Source organism: Haliotis rufescens, unplaced genomic scaffold (genome assembly GCF_023055435.1).
Source record: "Haliotis rufescens isolate VD_foot unplaced genomic scaffold, xgHalRufe1.0.p SCAF_45, whole genome shotgun sequence".
NCBI classification, from domain to species: Eukaryota; Metazoa; Mollusca; class Gastropoda; order Lepetellida; family Haliotidae; genus Haliotis; species Haliotis rufescens.
The window spans coordinates 1,048,981-1,066,663 of NW_025964168.1; the positions used below are offsets into that span (position 1 = coordinate 1,048,981).

Genomic DNA, 17,683 nt, shown 5'->3' on the forward strand with positions numbered 1-17,683 from the left:
CCTGGTGGAATTGACATGACGCGAACCATGTACTCTCACTCCCAATTAGGACAGACTCTGATTTGGAAGCACTGACTTCATTCAGACACATCTGTGATGCACAGGTTTCACTGGCTCACATCTGTGATGCACAGGTTTGGCTCACATCTGTGAGGTGAGGTGAGGTGAATAAGGGTTTAACATCGCTACAAACATTATAGCACTTATATAGCAATGTGCATGCATTTGTGTGTTTGTGGCTGCTTGTACTAGTCCAGATTAATACCGATCTTGTAGTGCTAGCCCACTAAGATACTATGCCGCAGTTTTGACACGATAACCCCACTCAGACACAGTATACTGACTCCTAGCCAACCAGTCCTTGTTTTAGCCAGACAGGGAAGCAACAAGTACCATCTTTTAACGCCTTTTGGTATGATGTGGGCGGGGATAGAACCCCGTACTTTCTGCTCTCCGGGCAGACACTCTTTCTACTAGACCACCGAGGCAATAGGCTTACATCTGTGAAGCACAGGTTTGACTGGTTCACATCTGTGATGCACAAGTTCAGATGAACCTTTGCATAACATTCTGGGGTTTCAACAATGAACTTAAAATAATAAAACATAAGTCTTATAAATAAAGCCCCACCTGCATTATGAAATGTTACCAAAAAATTGAACATAAAACGTATTTGCTACCAAGGTCACAATGACCTGCCTCTATGTTTGCTGCACCCTCCCTACCACACGATGCGTTACCTTGGTAGCGTGTGTTTGTCCTATCCCACAATGCACCTGCTATGCAGTGTCAACTCGCTGCAGCTCATGACATTTATTTTTAAACTACAATCCCTAAACTCCCCTTTCATCTCCAAACCAAGTGCTTACAGAACAGTGACAACAGAATATCAATCAGTTTGATCTAAACCTGTTCATACTGCCCACATTAACAAGTCTAAACCTTTATCTCTGAGTCACAGTTTTACAGAAATGTCCTTCAATTCAATCATTCATCGTACAAGACATTTCAACAAAGCTGAGTTACCTAGAGGTGCTTGTTCAATGAGTATATCACCTAATCATAAGGATTTATTCATTCGTCCAACTCTCTGTGACAATATAAAATGGCAAAAGAAGCATGTTCTACTGAACCAGCAATTGAACCAAAAGTCACATCCCATAACTTTAAATGTGTTTTTAAAGTCTATATATTTTTGACAAACACACATGCCGGTTGCTTCTTTTGAAATCTTTTCAATAGTTTTCTATTTAAGATGACTCTTTCAACTGCCAACTGCCACCTACTTTATACCTACATACATAACAAATAATGAGCCATGACTATTAAATCTGAGCTACATGTTATGCAGCCTCATACACTGCGCAAGGTGTTTGCGGTTTGTGGGCATTGTGCGCTGGTAATCCTTCCAATGTCATGGAGGTTCAAATCAAGCCTTTGTTGACTTTCAGACGCAGCTTTCAACATGGCTGGTGTGACATAGATAGCACATTGAAGGGTATGAAACAGAGAGAACGCTGAGGTTATTCTCTATGTGCATAGGGGACACCTTCACAATGATGAACCCAACGCAACTGAATTGCACTCACACCAACTGGCACAGCTCAAGCAAGCTGTGTTCAAAGTCAGTTCAACCACAGCAGTCTGTCAGCTCTGCTCTGTCATGGTAGAAACAGTGTCAATCACCTTGGGAGGGGACAAACCAATGGTCACTTGGGAGGTCATTCAACTGTCTGCAAGACATACTACTCAACTTTAGATAGGGATTTTCAGTATCCAGATGGGGTGACCGATTACTTGTATATGTTGTCACATGAATAGTATTCGATATTATGATGGAATTGCATCCGAGCTTCATTTCAAGTTGATTAAACATTGTTTTGGTTTGTTTCTTTCTTTCTTTGTTGTTTAACATCGGATTCGGCAATATTCCAGCTATATGACAGCGGTCTGTAAATAATCGAGTCTGGACCAGACAATCCAGTGATTGACATCATGCGCATCGATCTACGGAATTGGGATAAGATGACATGCATCAACCAAGTCAGCGAGCCTGACCACCCGATCCTGTTAGTCGCCGCTTACGAACAAGCATGATCACCTTTTACGGCAAGCATGAGTTGCTGAAGACCTATATTCTATCCCGGATCTTCACACAATTCATTAAGTCGTTGTCGTATTATGTCAGAGTATGAAATATCTCAAAATCCTGAAATGCTGAGTAGTATATTTCATCGGCCTCATCAAGCTGCAAATTGGTCATTGCAGGTGGTGAGCAAGGACAATTATATACAGCAGCCATTTTGGCCATCTAATCCTCATCTTGTTCTCTATCCTTACAAGTATATGATATTAGTGTCTAGAGTTCTAAACACTACCATTCTGACCCAGCAGTAGCAAATGTGGAAATCCAAGGTCAAAATGTCTGCAGATATTTTTTGCTAGAAAGTCACTGCTATGACATAGGAAGCAGACATGCCGAAAAAACTAGAGCATGAAATGATGTAAATCCTGTTCTAAAAGAGTACATTTCACCACGCTAAGTGGAAGGGATATCCTCCCTGAAATGCCATGTGTGCATGGTTGGCGTTCACTCTGCAGCTCCACTTCCCTCAGCCCTGTCATCAGGTTGAAATATCAGAGGTCATCCCCAAGGACAGACCGGCTAGTTGCCCTCCAACTTCCTGTCATGCTCACTGTAAATGTCAGGATTTTACCCAGCGTGTTCCTGATGTTGTTTATGTTTCTGGAACCCCTACATGTTGACATGGGTAGATAAATGGGTCGGGTCTGTTGAGATAGATGACATGGTCATGCCTTTGACATTGATGCTCATGCTTTTGGTCACTGGTTTGCCTGATCTGATTATTTGCAGGAGGCCATGATATAACTGGAATATTGCTGCCAGCGGTGTTACATTGGAGTGAAATGAGGGAGCAGGGTTTTAGTCTGCTTTTGTCTCTGTATTACAGCAAGATGCCAACAGTAAGCTTTACATATGATACACCCCAAAATGTCCATGTTTGGTCTTACTCAAATACGGAGCCATCATGGATGACATAAACATATTCCAGTTATTACATGTCCATGACGACAGCTAAAAGGATATCACCAGATGAGGAATACCTTGACCAGGTACAATATTATTTCTGTCCCAGTGTTCAGGTAGGCATGTCACCAGACAAGGAACATCTTCAACAGGTAGTCTTTCGGTTCTGTCTCCTTGTCTGAGAGGAGATGACCTGTTCAATCAGGCATGTCACCCATCCACCAGACAAGGCCCTGACCTTAACTGTTCCATGACAGGAGATAGACTGGCTGTTCGTCAACGACTGAGGTCGGCGCTAATCTGTCATCTCTGACACAACATAGAATAGCTCATTCAGTGACAGTTGTGTAATATCATATCTTGTGTGACTAATGTCAGTAAGCATGGCTCACCATCCAATTAAATCTTGTTATGTCCTGCCATGTCAGTCATTCATCAGAGCAGAACTAAGCTATGAATTGAGACAGTGTCTCCACTAGAAGTAGATCCATCAGAGCTTTGTCACTGCTTACACACACTGTTACTCGTCACTGATCAGAAGCAGGGTAGCAGGATTCTGGCTGTAGATCCACACATTCACGGCCACCATCTTGAATCCATTCGATGCTTGAACTGATGCTGAAAGTCTCTGCTTGAGGAAAGTTCATCAGCCACAATCCATACATCAACATGTGGAACACCAGTCCACAGAAAATGACTATCTGTGTGTACCATGTATTCAAAACATTAATGCCAGAGAATAATCAGTCTCGTTTATCTGCCCAAAACAGGCAAAACAGTGATGAAAATACATGAATAAATCGCTGAAAATCATTGATGACACCAGGTGTTCGCAAAGAGGATTAGCATGTACTGCTCTACTCGTTGCTTCCCCGTGAGTGAGTAGCAACACTCGCACAATTTTCATCAAAGAGTAAATGTTGTTGCTTACTGCCACACCCAGCAACACTCCGCCATATTACGGCGGCCCATAAACAATGAAGTCTCGACCAGACACACAAGTGATCAGTATATCTGACAGAACTTGTGGTATGAGCCAACTGCTGGGGATTGAAAGGCTAGAATGTGATCAGGGTGTTAGCGCTAAGACTGTCGTAAGTTACGATCACCTTAGTGCTAAATCGCTCTGTACAACAGCACCCTGGTCGATTGTATGTTGTCTCCAGCCGATCTGCTGACACACACAGATCATGGTTGCCTCAGGCCAGTCACATACATCCTCAAGCTCAAGTCACTTGACAGCCCAGTATCTCCTTCACTGAATGCTGGGACAGCAGACAGCAACATCTGGGCCAAGACGCCAGGCAACATATCATAAAGATTATACTCCCATCATTTCATCATATGCTTCATATTGTATAACCCACAACCACAGATATCCATGCTATCACACACCTCGACAAGTCCTCACAAACATAAATGCTGTCATAAAACATGACTTGACACTACAGGAGGTTCTTGGTAGAATGTGAAACCATAGCCTAAGACTTTCAAATATCTGTATCAGGGATTATTTTTGCTGTTATCTTGATGATGTAATATAAAAGATTCTTCACATTCCTCCAGCAATAAGATCAACGTGAGCTATAACCCAACTCCAAGAGATCTTCAAACAAGGCTGTTATATTCGTATTCCATGTATTCATGTACAATAACATTTGTAACACCTTCTGGGAATAAATCTTGATAATTACCAATGCTTTGCTATATCTGACTTTGTTATAGCTGGAGTTGACTGTACAGGAATAACATTCTGCAAACTCATCGAATTCTTTCTCCCTGTGTCCTATATCAACACCTTGTATAATACTAGCATCATGCTTTCCCATAAATCAATGATGTTTCAATAAATCTGGCTATAGTGCACCTCGAGTTTGTTTACAAGCGACCTATATTAGCTCACAAATTTCTCCACAGGTAATTGTTTCTCAATCTCTGGAGCTAGGCCAGGAGATATCACTCTGCAGATAGTCTTCCCATCAGGGCTGACAGCTATCAGTCAAACCATGCCCTCAACAACTGGCTGATGGCAAAACCTCCAGTTTTGATGAAACTTGACACGAAGGAAGCATGTATGGAAAGTGAAGCTTGAAGTCTCCGAATGCTCTACAGAGAGGGAAAGTCAGTATTTATGAAGGCATATCTTGACAGACACGCACATGTGTACTGGTGGATTTGGGGCATGTGTGTATTGTATTTTGTAAAACAAACTTCATAGCATGAGGGAGCAAGGCAATTATGCAGAAAACTGCTTTCTGCAAATATGTTTTTTATTACTTATTCAAGATACTATTATTGAAAACAGCAGTACTCCATAGTTACTGAACTAGTCACTGTGAGAAATAATTTTATCTTAGTGTTCACAACACTGTCAAACGATTTCATGTCATCTACAGGTATCTACAAACTTCATGCCAAACTTTTCCCAAAATAGCCATTCAATTACACATTGGTCCCACAGAGGAAGCAAACTCATGTTTTTGGTTGATATACCCACTGTGCTACTCTACCATCCATGAACGTTACAAGGAATTAGTGAGTGAGTTTGATTTTACGCCGCTTTTAGCAATATTCCAGCAATATCATGGTGGGGGACACCAGAAATGGGCTTCATACCCATGCCTGAAATCGAACCCGGGTTTTCGTCGTGACGAGTGAACACTTTAACCACTAGGCTACCCGATCGCCCGGAATTAACAAGATATACCCCCATTACAAAAAAATAAAGAGAAGCAAAAATATATCTGAAAAATCATAAAAACAATGGTAGCCTGACATTTACATATTTACATACGCATAAGTATTGCCATGGCAACTATACATCAGGAATATCTTGCTGATGCTACTTAAGACACATCACCTGGCAGGGCATAGCTAGGCTGTTTGCTAACATTCACCAAAGTTTGCCCACATAAACCTTAAACTCTTCTCAAGCATAAACTGCAAAGGAAAGCCAATCCATTAGGTGTACTCAAACTAATAGGGAGAACGAAACTGGTTGTTCCTCAGGTTACATTGCTGATCCCTAGAGACCCCGCCCAATGTACAGATCTACCAGCTCCACAAGGCCCAAGGGGACACAGCGGAGGCAGGGGACATCTTACATCCCATCTAGGTGAGGCAGTAATGCCCCGGGGACCCAGAGTCCATTATCACATTTATTTAACACACCAGCCATATACAACAGATTAATAAAGGCCGGTTGAAAACCTAGTTTACAATATATAACATTGTTGAAGCGAGATAAGAATGATGTATATTTTGTTCTAACCAATTGTAAGCCATTATTGCTGTATATATTACAAAGACATGACAGCTTTGTAAACACTGTGTAAAGACTCTGGGACGTTATACATGATACTCATCACACAGAACTCCATGGTCTCGGTTGATGTTGGACAATCAAGTTTTAGCAGGGGGCCATTTGATTGTATGGTATGGTAGTTATTCTTTAAAAAAAAAAATTTGCTATACATTCGTGGCAAAGATTCACATGATCTGATATGACATTTATATCAACCAACAAATTTCTGGGTGTTTTGCTCATACCTACTCTATAAAATCAAAAACAACTGATGTGGACCCATCAAACTGCTATTAAGGCCTGTTTGGTAGATTATTTGTTTTCATTATTTGAAAATTGAAAATCGTATTTGAGTATCCACAAGACATTGTAGTATAACTGACTGCAGTGTTAAAAGAAATCACCCACCAACTTTAATTTAGCCGTGAGAAACTGTTACATTACCATGAATATATTTCAGTCCGACGGAAATAATTTGACTCATTTAGTTTCCTGTTTCAAAAAGCTTTCACTTTCATCATCAAAACATGACAAAAGAGAGTCAAAGTTCATGCATTTCATGGCTTATCAATCCTCCTGCACCTGTTCACTGTGTGTGGTCAATACACATACTACACACAGACCCAGTCCATCAACATATCAATAACCAGAGCATTAGGATATAATTCAACATCCCTCATCTGGTGCACTGACAATACGTTTTCTGACAGACATTAACTGTCACTTCTTCACAGCTGTTGAAGTAACAGGCCTGACACAAACCATGTTTCACTTGTGACAATATCAATATACTATGTATTACTACGTTTAAAGTAATCAATACAGAAAGTTGGTCGATACACACACCTACTGGTCAATACGAAGTTCAGTAAGAAATAAGGGACGTTATCATACAATATTGTTATTTACCGATGAATGCAATACCAAATTAACCACTATTAACTATTAACAAATGTTTGTTCGATCTGTGCATTACTACATGATCTAATGCCAACGAAATAATTCAATTTTGGCATAACTTTTCACCTAAACAAAATATAAATTATTACCCAGTAGGCAGAGGAAAATTAGGCCAGAAATTGTTTTAACAATGGGATGTGTAAGTTCCAACATGAGCACTGATCTGTTAGGGGATGATGTACAGCATCATGACCTTGGCATGACCTGGTGTATGACCTCGGCACTGAATTGTGCCGGAAGTCCACAAGTGCATCCTGGGATGAAAGCTGCAGGGTCTGTCTAAATACCAGACTGATCTACTTGACAGTTAATAAGCTCTGTGATGTAACACAATGTACAACTATTCTGTGGCAGGAGACTCTGCCACCATCAGTATCCCAACTCTACAAATTGTCATGTTTTGAATTAAAGGTGTTCCTGTGATGCTGATAAAAACTGACATTGTATCCACTCAACCTCAAGACTTGTGGGTTCCAACTGAAGCTAGTCATAACATCCATGCCTAAGACACACCTCATGATCAAATATTTAAGAATGTGCTGCTTTGAACTGTTTGCAAACTGTATATAAACAGATATACATAATATACATATTGATATATTGATTTGATATGCCCCCTGAGATGCATAAACCGGCGAATTGATATACTCCTTGAGATGCATATAATTATGTGTGTTATACTCTACCCCTTGAGATGCATATATCAGAGGTTTTGATAGACCCCCTTGAGATGCATATATATGTGATTTTGATATACCCCTTGAAATGCATAGATGTGCGTTATACTATACCCTTGAGATGCATATATCAGTGGATTTGATATATCCCTTGAGATGCATACATCAGAGGTTTTGATATACCCTTTGAGATGCATAGATGTGTGTTATACTATACCCCTTGAGATGCATATATATGTGGTTTTGATATACCCCTTGAAATGCATATATGTGTGTTATACTATACCCCTTGAGATGCATATATCAGTGGATTTGATATACCCCTTGAGATGCAGGGATTTGATACAGGACACAGATGAGTGCAACATATTGTACCCCAATCAGCTGCACAGGTCAGTGGTTCTACAAGAACGTGCACTGAGCACTAGTATCACATATCAAAGCTCCTTTTATTACATTTTCTTCTAGATTCTGAGTAGGAAGTATATCTACGTATTCCTATGATGCTAAGTGTTGTTATCAAGTACACATTAACACTTGTAAAAGCTTGCTGCCAAGGTATTTACTGCTTTAACATGCTAGACCTCATTTACTCCCTACCATGCACCACATGTAACATGTGACAGCAATAATGAATGGGTGTGGTCGCTCCCCTGACCCTTAGCCCCCTCCCCCTCAAACATGCTCTCTGTGGCCCCCTGAGGTTATCTCAAAAGGTCATGACCTCGCTAAACCTCCCACCCACCCCCTCACTTGAATAAGTTGGAGCCAGCAGGGCCGGCTTTGTGAATCACTTCAAATGGAATCCAGGCAAGGTGTGAGAAATTTTTTTACATTAAATTCAAATTAGGTTATTTGTGCACCAAATGGCTTTTTTGGCAGAAACATCATGGAAAGATAATTTAGCAAAGTGAAAAATATTGTGAAAGTACATTCTTATGAATTATAATGAATATCAAAAAGTTTAAATTTTATAAAAGAACATTACACTTAAACACTCAAACTGTGACAGTAAACATAGAATTGAAGAAAAAATTCTGTTATCTTGTAGTTGTGACAGGCTCTTGATAAGTGATATGGGGTAGAATGCAGGTAAGTGATAAAGATATGTGATACAGGTGTGCATTGATACCAGCTGTTAGCCAGGTATGATGTACAGGATCACCTACACCCAACATGTTGGTCTAAGTCATGTCAAACACTCATCCCATCCTATCACTGGCATTATCTGCAGTATCTCGTGACACGTAATGATGTTTAACTTGCAGCTAACGGGGAAACTGTTCTTCACCAGTAAAACAGTCTGTTGCCTGAGCCAAGGTAATGAATAAATGAGAGCAAGTGTTTACTGCTAATATCTTCAGATGTGTCGCTTTACTTCTTGGACATCACACAATTTACAGCAATCATTTGAGAAAGCATAATTACTTCAGAAATTAAATGTTAATGAAATGCCTCTGTAATTGACAGAACCTGTATTTACCAGTATGTTTGTATGTATGGCTGTATATTTTTATGCATGAAAACTTTTTGTTTTCAACTAAGTTCAAAAAGTTTTAAGGCTAGGTTTAAGGATGAAAATATCTCCTAAAAGGCCAAATCACAAAATGTGGAAAAACAATCGAGAATCAATCAGGCATGCAAGAATGTCCAAACACTCCCTACAAGGTCACCTGAAACGTGGTTACATAAAACACTCCCCAACAAAATGTTCTGCTCCAACGAACACTGCAAGATTTAGCTTTACCCAGTCTCCAATTGTGAATTCATAAAGCCTGCAATACCCATTCATACCCCACAATGATGCCCTTATATAGCCACAATGCCTTTCGGGTTGAACCTTCCTATACCCCTTTCTCTACAGCTTTATCAACGTGGTTCCGGTTAGTTTCCCCCCCCCCCCCCCCCCCCGAGCCTGGCCACATCCCAGTACACCAGAACCAATAGCCCAGAACAAATGCCTACTAAACAGAACCATGTGCCATATATGGGCATCAGATTTTACTGGTAGAGGTGGGAGCCCACTAAATGGACAATTTGTGTATAATTTACATCATGTCCTGATTTGGATAATAGACAGTCACGTTAAACACTCCCATGTTGGTTGTATATTGTCAATCTGTCATCAAGTGTTGACACAAATGTCAAAGGTAACCTGTGTCATACACTCGATACCACATCTGCACATTTAAATCACCATTATTTCAAGTTGGCCATGACGAATATAATCTCTTCTCATCTCTTCACAGCTATCTGAGTGAGGAACAATTGCGATGATCTTTGACTGACTTCGTTAATTAATAACTACAAGATGTCTCGTCACCACGAGGGACCAAGAGATGTAATTATCCCATTGATTTTCCCATTTCCTCCCTGGCAACATGAAGCTCAGCAGCCCTGGACTATAACCACACTATAACCACACAATAACACACCATTCACAGCTCCTTTGAGGGTTCTATAGGCCTTTTATTCCATATTTCATAATCAGCTAATTCTGAAGTGTCTGTCTACACTTTTTCCATCTGCAGATAAATATTACCTACCTAATATTCTAGAATACATTTTCCATACTTCAAACATCTCTCTTAACATTAAACACTAAGTCAAAAAACATGGAAACAAGGTTAATTTCGTTTAATCATCCGAATTCATAGTCCTCTATTTAGACACACACATGTAAATTTACCGATTTTTTTGTTTGTATTATTTAGCAGAATATTTATGGTAATGGTCGTAATCTAAACGTTCTTATCCTCTTTTAATGAGACTACACTGAGACATTATACATATCAAATTGCATGATTATGACTCAAAAAGACATGTGGGGAGGCTAGCCAGTACATGGGGAAATTTGATCAGATCGTTGTTATGTAATGAATTAATTATATACTTAATTTGTTGTTACACTTTTAATTGTAAAATGATATTTCAGGAGTTAGGGCCTCTTAAGAAGCAATCAATATCAATTAAGTTTGCATATCAAGACATAAGCAAGGATGCTTCAATTACAAAGCAATAAAACTAACAAATAACATAACATCAAAACAATTGTTGTTGATATTTATATACTAATACTTTGAACGCCAAGCAGAGCCAGGTGTGCAAAATTAAACACCTGTCAAGGTTGAGTGATTGGCAGTTCACAGGCCTGGCTGATTCTCAATCAACCAATCATTCTGGATCAATACCAGCTGACCGTAACACCATCACACTGTGGTGACCTAAATAATATACCAGCCTCAAGGACAAACTAAAACACTACTTGTTTTGATCATATAACCAGATTCCATGTTTTCATGCATATTCTGTTTACCTTGAAAATAGCAGGAACTTTATTACACAACAACCCAGGATTGTGTGATCCTGAACTGAAGGTCATTGGCTTTTCATACACACTGTTGTACAATGTTGAACACTGAATATATATTAACAATATTTTATGCTTCGTTGCAAACTGCTTTCAGCTGCATAATAACATTTAGGGGCCGACATGTAGAGGTATTTATTTATGCTGTGAACATGTCCAATGTCTGCAGTGTTTGTAGAACTATAACAGTAAATTCATACAGGGCTTTGCCTGGGTTATTTAGTTTGGTAGTCAAGGGGTTTGACAACCTGTTATGGTAGGGGGTCCAGATACAAAAATTGGTCCCCAAGCTAAAATTGAATACATAAAGGATATTTATAGTTTCTTTTCAAGGCAGAGTTTATCTCAATGAGTGATCTGACGAAGTTGATATTATAATAACTGGTGCTTTATTCCTTGCTTGTTTTCATATTTTATAAAATATGTAATGTCATATATAACTCTTACTTGAAGATCGTAAAACATTTGATTGTGTGTTGTACTGTTTAAACGATTAAGTATGGAAATTCATTTTAAGTGGTACCAAATTATGAAATGGCAGCATTCATTCATTCCGAAACATGGATACACATTTTCTGCCTCCCTGTGGATGCACTCCGTATTGTTTTGTGTATGTTCAAGCTTTTTGTGCCTAGGGCGCAGGACTTCGAATCCAGTAATCCTGTTCATATATATACATGTAAACTAGTCTCCCATTTTTATGCACTGAATTTGTTAATTTTTCAACAAACCAAACATACCAGGACTTGCAAACATATTTTTTGTATATTTAATGATGTTGGTTGAGCCACTTTAGGTATATCCAGAGAGGGATTTGCAGATTCCTGTGTATCGACCCTCCAGTGTTTAGTGTCTGGGTGTACATCCTTGGCACCCCCGCTGTCTCCTTTGGCGACACCATCCAGCTACAGGTATTGATTATAACACCCACTACATGTAGGTCAAGGTAGTCCTCCTCTCATGTCATTTTCTCTCAATTTTCATGATGATAGTTTACTACAAGGCAAGATTCAAATGTGGGTGTCTGCAAGGAATGCGTGTGTGGTAAATTGCATGTAAATTAGTGAATAGTCTGTTTATTACAGTTCTGACATCTGAAATTAATCCTGATCACTTAGTTGCTAATCTGTCCCTAACATAGTGGATTTGCCAATTAGAGATATGTCATATACCAGTATACAGAAACGTATGCTGCGCAAGCCTACATTCAATGCAATTTCACTGATGCAAGCTGCGATACAGACGAATATAGGTTAGCATGAAATGAACCGCTTTACTACAGAATATATCCAGAATACTACAGAAAATGAACCAGCCTGTTAGTTTCTATCCAGGATATTTGTCTGAAGTGAAACACGCAGGCTATCCGTGGTGCTATACTTGACGAGCGAGTCGGGAGTGTTGATTTGTCACTCAAGAGAGGTGTGGTCGTGCTGTCCTCCCACCGCTAACCCTACACACAACTGTTAGCGCTTCACTTCTAAAATACAGGGAATAACTGTTTGAAAGACACTAAAGCGTGGACTGGGTGATGTCTTTGCAACTCGCAACAGGTAGCTAGCTGTATGAGGACCGTAAACCGGTAGTGTGCGCACCCGAGCGTGTCAGCTGCTACCGGTTTAGACACACACAGCATTGGGGACAGTCCCCACCGGCTAATTTAATACTCCGCTTTGCAATAATTTTCAACTGAATGAGAAAATGGCAATCATGACTCCACTTACCTATGTTGACGATCCTGATGCCCTCATCCTCCTCCAGGAAACGCAATGACATCGTCACATTTTCCAACTTCTGAGTCCTGAAGTTGGGTCGTTTGTTGATGTGCTTGAATTTTTTGCCCGAAAGCACCTCAATAAGGGCCAAAAGTCGCAACCCATCGCTAAGATCAGATTCTAAATCCCCGAGAGACTTGTTGACAGTCTTGAGATGCTCGTTAGCCCACCTGGAAAAGGTGTTTTTCTGAATAAGCTTCCACTGAGCATCGTCAGCGAGATCTCGCTCGGTGGCCGGCATATCTTCGTCCTCGTCGAACTGTTCTGAGTCATCGTACTGCATCTTGCCGTATTTATCTCCCTTTGCCGCGACAGGTGACCGAGATTAGTTACAATGCTGTAATGGCCTATGGTGGACCGTCAGCGCAGCAGGAGTGCCGATATTCAGGCACTGAGTGGGCAGTTCAGCCGATCTTCTTCCTAAAACAGACGAAAAGGAAAGGGAGCATTAGTATTAATTTCACGAGAAGGAAAACCAGAAGAATGCCATTTGAAATGTCACACTTGATGTCCGTTTGGTCATTTTGAAACTGACGTAAAATGCCACGCGTTTCTAGATACCTGTGAAATTCCGTGTATGTCTTTGAAATGAAGGTAAAATCGAATACAACTTTACAAATAAATCTCAATATTATAGACGGAGTCAAACCCACTTATTCCCAGTGCTGCGTCCGTTCCCAGTGGAGTAAAATGACAGATAGAGTTGTGAATGACATGCGATGGAATTCAATTAAAATATCCCCTCTGCCATTCGTCAGAGCACATAAAACAAATATTTATTCTCTAACTTTATATAGAAATGTGGGCCTGGTTGATAGACCCGTGCGTCATGTTGCGGGCTCGGCTATGCGCCCATACCGCAATGTATATCAATGTATTGTCACAAGCGGAAACGACGAATCTGTTTCCGACTAGCTTTCCTTCTGATAAGCACACTTGGCAAATATATGAATACTACATCTGTAAGAATTGTAAGATCTGGTGATGTAATACTAGGGATATTCTCTGAATGTGAGATATGCGGAGGTTACACGACATCTATGACTGACAATACAATATTCACTGTCTGGAACATCCAAACATTCAAATAAAATCGGAATACGTTTGACACGATATATGAACACTTTTGAGTTTTGACAAGATATGTGAATAGTTTTGGCTCGATATAATATGTTTATTCAATTTATCACACTGTGTGTTGCAATATTTACAACTGAATTATAAAACAGTTGATCTGTTGTGAATAAATGATTTATACACCACGAATATTAACGTAGTTTCATTTTGAAAAGTACTTATTATCTATTCGTTTAATTATAGAAGTTATTCATACAAATTGATACATTTGTCAACAATGTTATCCAAAGCAAGTAAATGAGGCGGTGAAACCGCTTAATGCCATGTAATCCTGTACAACATTGTTATTACGTGACATGTTGCGTTAATTATTTCAACAGGGGTAAACTAAACTGGAGAATTTGAACCAGACATCGCTGATGACTTTAACTGACCCTCTTTCAAGGGGATTAGAAGTAGGGGGTCTGCAATATCGCCGGGGGTCGGGATCCAGGCTGTAATTTGATAGTTTTGGACATGAAGATGAACTTTATCAGGAAGATAGATTTTCCAGTTATTGCAAGCCCCCCTGGTGACCGGTACAAGACCCACCCCGGGGCTAGAGCAGGGGGTCGGGCACAGGGGGAGTCCCCAGATAACGCTGCGCGTGCATGCAGTGCTTCGTCCCATGTTTGGGCATGGCTAGGAATCTAAAGGTTATGGTCTGTGTTCAATAAAATCGGCTACTTAATGGAAGTGTACAGAGGCCGGTAGCAGTGCTGTGCACGGTGAGTCCGCTCTTTAACAGTAACTTCATGGTTTTAGGCCGCCGTCGCCGTGGCGTTATGCGCGACGATGTGTGCAGGTATGGCGTCTCTCCCTTCACCGCGACTATGGGAAGAAAAGGCACATAAACGCGACGAACGAGTCATTAAGTCTAACTAAAGTAACTGTTGCATGCCCAAACGCCGGGCATACGACATAGTACCAGGGACTAAATTTGCATCAACAATCAGACACCTACTGCTGCTGCATCAACATCACTACTACAATGTCTGCAGCACGGCTGGTGCCCATGCCTTGATACGCCTGTAATATTGCAGAAAACGGCGTTAAACTACACTCACTCACTACTACTTCTACAGCTACTACTACAGATACAACGACTACTACTACTTCTACTATATACTACTTCTACCCATGCTCCACACAGCTACTCCTTCATATAACAGTGATCTTGCCGGAGACAAATGGCATTTGGCCAATTTAACTATTTTATCAACTTTTAATGCGACATGCTTCTATATTATTAACAAATATGAAAAAAAAACACTTGAGGACATTTTGAATGACAATATGGTAGTATCCAAGAAAATGAATCGCTCTGAAACCTTGGACTATTTTTACTACTACTACTACTACTACTACTACTACTACTCCTTCTACTACTACTACTACTACTACTACTACTACTGGGGCGGTCGGGTAGCCTTGTGGTTAAAGCGTTTGCTCATCATGCCGAAGACCCGGGTTCGATTCCCGACTTGGGTACAATGCGTGAAGCCCATTTCTGGTGTCCCCGACTCCACCCCAGCACCCATACAGCTACTTCTCTGACTGCTGTACTGCCGACGGGACTATTACTATATCTCTAACCTCGACGCTTGTACACCCAACTATTTATTCACTCTCTTACGATGGCATATACAATACCTACGTTGGTTATACATATGATCCCTACGTTGATCCAGGACGATAATGCTGTATCCTAATCCACTGCAGGCGCAATTTAACATACGTAGCCTCTGTATACAGTTTACTATAGGAAAATTAAAACTCATTTTCCCCTTCGGGTACAATATCATTATCACAGCTACCATTTCCAGTTGGTTTAAAATGCTGTAATAATTAATACATGGCGTTATATTATGGGTTTAATGTTTAGCAAAATAGTGTATTACATAGACCGGAGGTGAAATGTTAACATATTGCATACCACGGCACTGACCAGCAAAGAATGCTAATTATAGAACAAATTAACCTGTTATGCCACGATCACGTGACGGAGAGGTCAGTGACCGTGACGATCTGTCAGACCACAACATTTGGTCGCTATTTGGATCACTGACTCTCACTGTATATGGCCATGGTGTGTTTCAGATAACTTCATGCGTAGGTACATTTAGACTTGCACAAGTCTCAAAGGCAATAGTTTAATTAATAATTTCTTGATTATATAAATAATAAGAACAAGTTGTGTCTATAAGAGACTGCCGTGCACCTATCTAGACTTGCCTATTATAAGGACATAATTACTCTACACTAGTCTGTCTTACAGACCCTACAAATATATATCAAATACAGCCCATGCAAGTCTGTAATGTTTGGCAAGTCTAGATCACTGCAGTATCTGAAAATGTAGAGAGTCACTGGGCTCCTTTTTATTATATTTTTTTAAGATAACTGAACAACTGTTTTTTCTGTACATGTTCATTTCACTGACTAGATGTTAGTCTAACTCTACACCAATGATCTCACCATTCAGTACAGCCTTGGAGCAAGGCTAGGGTACAATGAACTAACCAGATTCGATGGTCTGTGCATGAGTTCAGTGAAGGTCTAGACGTGTAATTAGTGCCGTGTGTGTAATTATCACATTTTCTATATGTAGTCAGAGTAATCATGCTCCATCGATTTAGATCAGAAAAATGAGTTTCACAGACGGTTAAATAATGTCTGTAGTCCGAACGACGTGACAGACATGTGGGGATCCGATTTCAGGAGTTGATATCCCAGATTCTCCCCCTTAGTAATTCAGACCCGTGAAGATCCGGGGTAGAATAGGTCTTCAGCAACCCATGCTTGCCGTAACAGGCGACTATGCTTGTCGTAAAAGGCGACTAACAGGATCGGGTGGTCAGGCTCGCTGACTTGGTTGATGCATGTCATCGATCCCAATTGCGTGGATCGATGCTCATGATATTAATCACTGGATTGTCTGGTCCAGACTCGATTTTTTAAAGACCGCCATCATATAGCAGGAATATTGCTGAGAGTGGCGTAAAACAACAAACCAACCAACAACAACCTTAGTAATTCTTGGTTTGTCCCTACTGTCATAGGTGATGATTTTGAACCGGTGTTAAAGTTGAGAGCTGGTACAACCATACAGCCGTGTCACCAAGACATTATTGTCGGCGACCTGCGTCAAGTTCCTTCTCGTAAAGCAGACCCGACTCGTTATATCTGAACGGCGTCAAATCCAACTCGCTCACTCGATAGGGAGTACATCTTCACGGTCTATGCTCTCCGCTCACCTGTCAAGTCTGATGTTACAGGTAAATCCCGTGAAATCGATATGATGAGGGACGTATATGACGGCGGTTTGTAAAAAAATCGAGCCTGGACCAGACTATCCAGTGATTGACGTCATGAGCATCGATCCACGCAATTGGGACACGATTACATGCATCAACCAAGTCAGCGAGCCTG

The 17,683-nt window shown here is 40.5% G+C and overlaps 1 protein-coding gene across 7 annotated transcripts in view; it reads right to left on the reverse strand.

Moving 5' to 3' along the window:
* Window positions 1-17,683, reverse strand: part of LOC124145933 (filamin-A-like) — a 104,860-nt gene that overhangs the window by 77,697 nt on the left and 9,480 nt on the right. For all 7 annotated transcript variants that reach the window (XM_048383173.1, XM_048383177.1, XM_048383175.1 and 4 more), the window contains exon 2: window positions 13,085-13,555. In XM_048383173.1, coding sequence (XP_048239130.1) covers window positions 13,085-13,418 — 334 coding nt within the window. In that variant the 5' untranslated portion in view covers window positions 13,419-13,555. The remainder of the gene's footprint in view (window positions 1-13,084; window positions 13,556-17,683) is intronic.